This window comes from Cynara cardunculus, assembly GCF_001531365.2.
Source record: "Cynara cardunculus var. scolymus isolate 2C chromosome LG 13, CcrdV1, whole genome shotgun sequence".
Classification (NCBI taxonomy): domain Eukaryota; kingdom Viridiplantae; phylum Streptophyta; class Magnoliopsida; order Asterales; family Asteraceae; genus Cynara; species Cynara cardunculus.
Genome location: NC_037540.1, coordinates 7,601,441 through 7,606,698, shown reverse-complemented (window position 1 = coordinate 7,606,698; position 5,258 = coordinate 7,601,441). Strand labels below are relative to the sequence as shown.

Here is a 5,258-nt window from a genome sequence, read left to right as displayed (position 1 = left end):
ATATTGAAAATCATATTTTTGAGATTGACAATGACCGTCCTTTTTGTAGTGAACTAGAAAGTTCTTCTAAAATAAATTAATTCAGTCATTAAATCTAATATCAATAGAAACTTTTATGGGTCTTCAAATTTATCTTTTATTCAAATATCAAAAAATTATCGTTTTCTTTTTTCAAAACCATACAAAATCGTATTTTATATAAAACGAAACATTAGAATTGAGATATATCAAAATATATTGTAGAATTATACTTCTAATTAAAATGATATAGATTGTGGTGGATGTAAATAGCCCTACCCATATTTGATATTTCATATCTCATGGCCTGCGTCATAATACAAGTTGCGAAAGTAAGTGTTTTATCGACTCACGTCTTCTTTTACATATTATATATATATATGGTGAGACCCCATCACTTTATCTCTACAAACCTAAGCTCAGAAATTAAACCAATCAATTGAAGATGGAGCGTAATTATGAAGGTGTAGATATAGTTATAGTAGGTGCTGGCTTAGCTGGTCTCACCACAGCTTTATCCCTTCACAGGTACCTTAACCAATTAACCATATGGCTTTTCTTTCTTTCTTTCTTTCACTAATGCACTCTATTAAATGGAACTTTTGCCCTCTACAATGATGGATTGAGTTACAACCCGTGTTTTCAAAAGCTTGTCGTAACAGCCGTCGTGGTTCAAGATCATTTTTGTCTATGGCACGTCATAGTCTAACGTGCGAGTTTTATAACGCAATATTTGATTTTTCTTCCCTTTTAATGTCATTTTTTAATATAATTATAGAAAACATATATATATATATATATATATATATATATATATAACTATGTTTTTCCCTCTTAACCTCTTGTGAAGGTTGGGTTTGAGGAGCTTGGTACTGGAGTCGTCAGAGAGATTGCGAATTACCGGATTTGCCCTTACATTATGGACAAATGGTTGGAGGGCGATGGATGCCGTCGGAATTGGGAACTCTCTCAGACAAAGGTCCACTCAAATGAAAGGGTAAAGCTGTCATTAAGACAACACCTAGTAGGGTTGTTTTGGTACTTTCAACTTCAGGGTTTTGAAGTCAATATTGTGGTTTGCAGGTTGAAGATCGCGTCTCCTGATACGGGTCTTTTTACTTCAGAAACAGCACTTGACAAAGATGGAAAATTGTGAGTTACATTTTTAACCCATTAAATTTGTCTTTTTCACATTTTAGTCCTCAAAAGTTTCGGGTTTTGATTGTAATCGAAAATATTATTGTAGTGAGGGTTATGAAAGCCGATGCGTTAGGAGAAAGGATTTACTAGAGACACTGGTGAACGAGTTGCCACCAGGCACCATTAGATATTCTTCCAAGGTTGCAACCATCGATGAGCTCGGCCGGTTCAAATTGGTGCACCTAGCCGATGGGTCCATTCTTAAAACCAAGGTAGTTGGTTCGAACCGTCGTAGCTAGTTCGGAACCACGAGTCGGTACATCTTTGATATAAGTTGTATGAATGTAGGTGCTGATTGGGTGTGATGGAGTTAACTCGGTGGTCGCGAAATGGTTGGGTCTAGGGACACCAGTTAGCGTTGGAAGATCGGCTATACGTGGTTTGGTGGAGTTCCCGAATGGCACCGGATTCGATCCTATGTTCCATGTTAAATTTGGAGGCGGCGTACGCTTTGGATTTCTTCCAATCGATGAAAAGACCGTATACTGGTTTTGCACGTTCACCCCGTCTCAAGTTCCATCTTGTAAGCCTTTCTCTTGTGATGCGTATCTGCAACAAATCTAATGTTCAATTCGAACAGACTGTTTTATAGAATTTAAGCTTTATAGGAAGAAATAATTGAAAATTTTACAAAAAAATGTTACGATAAACTGATACGAATGTTTTTGGGTGTACTAACAAGTTTTATATATAGACCAGTTTTGGAATAAAATGTTCTTATTAGTTTTATAAACACATCTTTTTACAAGATACTTAGCTTGTTTTTATAAAACACCTATTCAGACAACTTAATGTAAAAAGACTAATATGATATTGAATTTCCAAAGTGTCTAAAAAACTTGTTAGGATGTTCAAAAGCGTTTGATCAACTTATTGTAACTAGGGGTGAGCATAGGCGGGTATCCATCTTATTTGACAGGAACCGGAAGCGGAATCGGCGGTTCTTGAGATATTGGAACCGGTTAGAGCGGTTTTTGAATTTTTGGAACCGGTTCCAGTTCCGGGTACCCGCTTTATAAAATATTAAAATTTTGTTATTTAGAAATAAAGAATAAAACATTGCCAAAACACTAAATAAATAAACAAAAATACAAAGTATACAAAATAATGGTTACAAATATTGTTTAACAATTACAAATCATAATAGACTAATAGGAAATGTTGAAAGTTTAACGATTACATGCTATAATTGTGAATATTCAATGTTTAACGATTATATACTACGTATCCAATTAAACACACAATTTAAAAAAATACGAATCATTTTATCTTGTGACTGCGATGATTTTGAATCTCGTTTTAAATTCTCACGGTGAGAGGCCTCAGGCCCAAGAGTATGAGGCGTAGAGGCGGGACCAAAAGTCTAATCTAGAGTTCTTGACCTAATTTAAATTTAGTATTAAAAGAAAATTAATTATTTTTTTAATTGAAAAATACCGGGTACCCGCCGGTTCTGGGTACCTGGTCCCGGAACCAGTTATGGTGGGTACCCGGTGGGTAACGGTTCCGAAAAATTGAGAACCGGAACCATTCACCATCGGTTCCGTATTTTAGGAACCGGAACCACTCATATCGGTTCCGGTTCCGAAACCGGCGGTTCCAAGGCAGTTCTGGTTCCGCAAGTGGGTACCCGGTTCCGCTGCTCATCCCTAATTGTAACACTTTTACATGTGAACAATTGTTTGTTCCTATAAGTCATATAGAGCAGTTTATTATGACATCTAGACATATTTGACGTTCTATAAAGTTGATTTTGTTGTAATGCACATACCTACTACTACGTATGTGTGAGATATACTAAATTGGTTTGATTTATAAATACTGATTTACTAAAGGGATTTTGTTGTGATCTTATAGACGAAGAAGATTGGCCAGAGAACCCGATCAAAATGAAACAATTCGTCTTGAGTCAAATCGACAAGATGCCTGAAGAAGCACAAAATGTAGTGGAAAGAACACCGCTAGATAAACTCTCTTGTGCACAGTTAAAGTTCAGATTGCCATGGAATGTTTTATTTGGCAACATAGTAAAGAACAATGTTTGCGTAGCGGGGGATGCTCTTCATCCCATGACTCCCGACATAGGTCAAGGCGGATGTTCGTCTCTAGAAGATTCCGTGGTGCTTGGAAGGTGCCTCGGGGAGGCGTTTTTGAAGAAATCGAACGAAGAAGATGATGAATTTGAGAGAATCGAAAAGGGTTTGGAGAAATATAGAAAGGATAGGAGATGGAGAAGCTTTAGGCTCATTAGTGTTGCTTATTGTGTGGGGTTTATACAAGAGAGCAAGGGGAAAATGATGAGTTTCTTGAGAAAAGTATGGTTTTCTAGCTACACTGCTAATGCTTTCCTTAAGATGGCTAATTTTGATTGTGGTGACCTTGTTTTATGAATCGGAAATCGGCAATCTTTTTCGAGCATTGTCGCCGAGGACGGTTTGCATGACGTTTAATTCGAGTCTTATTGTTGAACAACATTAATAAAAGATTTGACTTCACAATTTTGTTTCCTACAATCGTAGTTGTTTGTAATTGTGGATCCTAATAATCACAATTTTGTGGAATTTGCTTTTCAAGTTGTATTAATTTTGATAGCCACTTAACTTTAGATTTAGATAACCTTATTTGTGTTCACCGGATCAGCCATGATTACATATTGTACGGAAGCAGCATGTGGAGTTGTAACCTCCAACATTTTTTAATTGCAGGAAAGCAACCTTGCAATTGTTGCATTCATACCTCTTTGGGATTATATCTATTGCAAAAGGTCATAATCGAATGATGATTAGGTACTTTGTTCAACTTCATTTGGTACTTGTTCAACTTCATTTGGTACTTATGTCAATATCATATACATATATATATATATATACATATATATATATATATATATATATATATATATATTAAGCTTGTAAACTAATTGCGCCAAAGGTATTAGAGACAACAATAGGCATTTATAATTTCATATATATTTTTTAATTTAAGATGCTTTGACTTAAAGAAAGCTTTGTTGAGGTCTTAATTGAAGTGGTAATGAACACATGGCCAGAGCGCTATTCTTAGAGGGAAATTCATCACATGCTAATAATTGTTTAACCCAACCATAAAGTGGTGTTTGATTGTTTTGAGCTTGGTTTCAAACGTCAAAAATATCAGGAGATTCCAGGTTCAAATCCAAGGAGAAACAAAAATCTTCTTGTGGCTACGGAGATTCAAATGCGGTGACTCTATGCTACCTGCAAAATAGGTGGTCATACTAAGATTAATCGGCTCGCATAGCGGATTGAATATCCAAGTTAATAAAAAAAATTGTTTATCTCATGTCATAGATATTGCAACTTATACTATAAATATGAGAATATATTAATTTTATTCGGATTGAATCAAATTAACCAACATATTTGGTTTGTATGAGATAAAAGAAGGATAAGATGACAAGGATAACGTTAGTTATTTGAATTGTTACTGATGAATTATGTTAGTTAAGTTGATTTAAAAAAAATGAAAAAAAAATGATTACTGACGGATGCCGAGTCCACCAAATAATAAGTTCCAACTACAAGCTAATTTACAACCAAAATTGTAATAGCGGTAAGTCGGGTCGTATCCACAGAGACTCAGTTTTAACTTGTTATAGCCACCAAATTCAAGTACAAGAACGAACAAATAAAATAAATACGAAAAGGGGGGGGGGGGTTGGATTTGATTAATTAAGCTAGGCATGAAAATGAAAAACTTATAAAAATGCAAGAAATTAAAAACCCAACATTAGACCACCCTCAATAATGATGTTGAACACTTATCATTGATTTCRCAATTTATAAAGGAATAGGACAAGATTAAGCCGATTATAGTTGTYAATAAGMTCTAACAACCTATGTTTTCACTTAATTAGACATTAGCTAAAATAAGCTCTTTAACTAAATCTTAACTACAAARGGCACAATGAACAAGCTCTCACAATCCCCGGTGTAATTAGCTTTAACGAACTAAGAAAACACGACCCAAAACATTAAGCTCATAAGCTCGGCTTAATACCG

General features: G+C 35.1%; 1 protein-coding gene across 1 annotated transcript; it reads left to right on the top strand.

Annotated features, from left to right (window-relative positions):
* Positions 1 to 385: 385 nt before the first annotated feature.
* On the top strand, positions 386 to 3,728 carry LOC112524309 (monooxygenase 2-like). The gene is made up of 6 exons (XM_025134081.1): positions 386 to 546; positions 869 to 1,015; positions 1,102 to 1,170; positions 1,265 to 1,430; positions 1,507 to 1,741; positions 3,076 to 3,728. The coding sequence occupies exons 1-6, from the start codon at positions 464 to 466 to the stop codon at positions 3,606 to 3,608; spliced, it is 1,233 nt and encodes a 410-aa protein (XP_024989849.1). The 5' UTR covers positions 386 to 463; the 3' UTR covers positions 3,609 to 3,728.
* Positions 3,729 to 5,258: the final 1,530 nt, after the last annotated feature.

Excerpts from the sequence above, each read along its gene's own strand:
- LOC112524309 (XM_025134081.1), top strand. The coding sequence starts at position 464 with ATGGAGCGTAATTATGAAGGTGTAGATATAGTTATAGTAGGTGCTGGC. Across the intron at positions 547-868 it reads ACAGCTTTATCCCTTCACAG|GTTGGGTTTGAGGAGCTTGG; the intron begins GTACCTTAACCA and ends CCTCTTGTGAAG. Across the intron at positions 1,016-1,101 it reads AGGTCCACTCAAATGAAAGG|GTTGAAGATCGCGTCTCCTG; the intron begins GTAAAGCTGTCA and ends TGTGGTTTGCAG.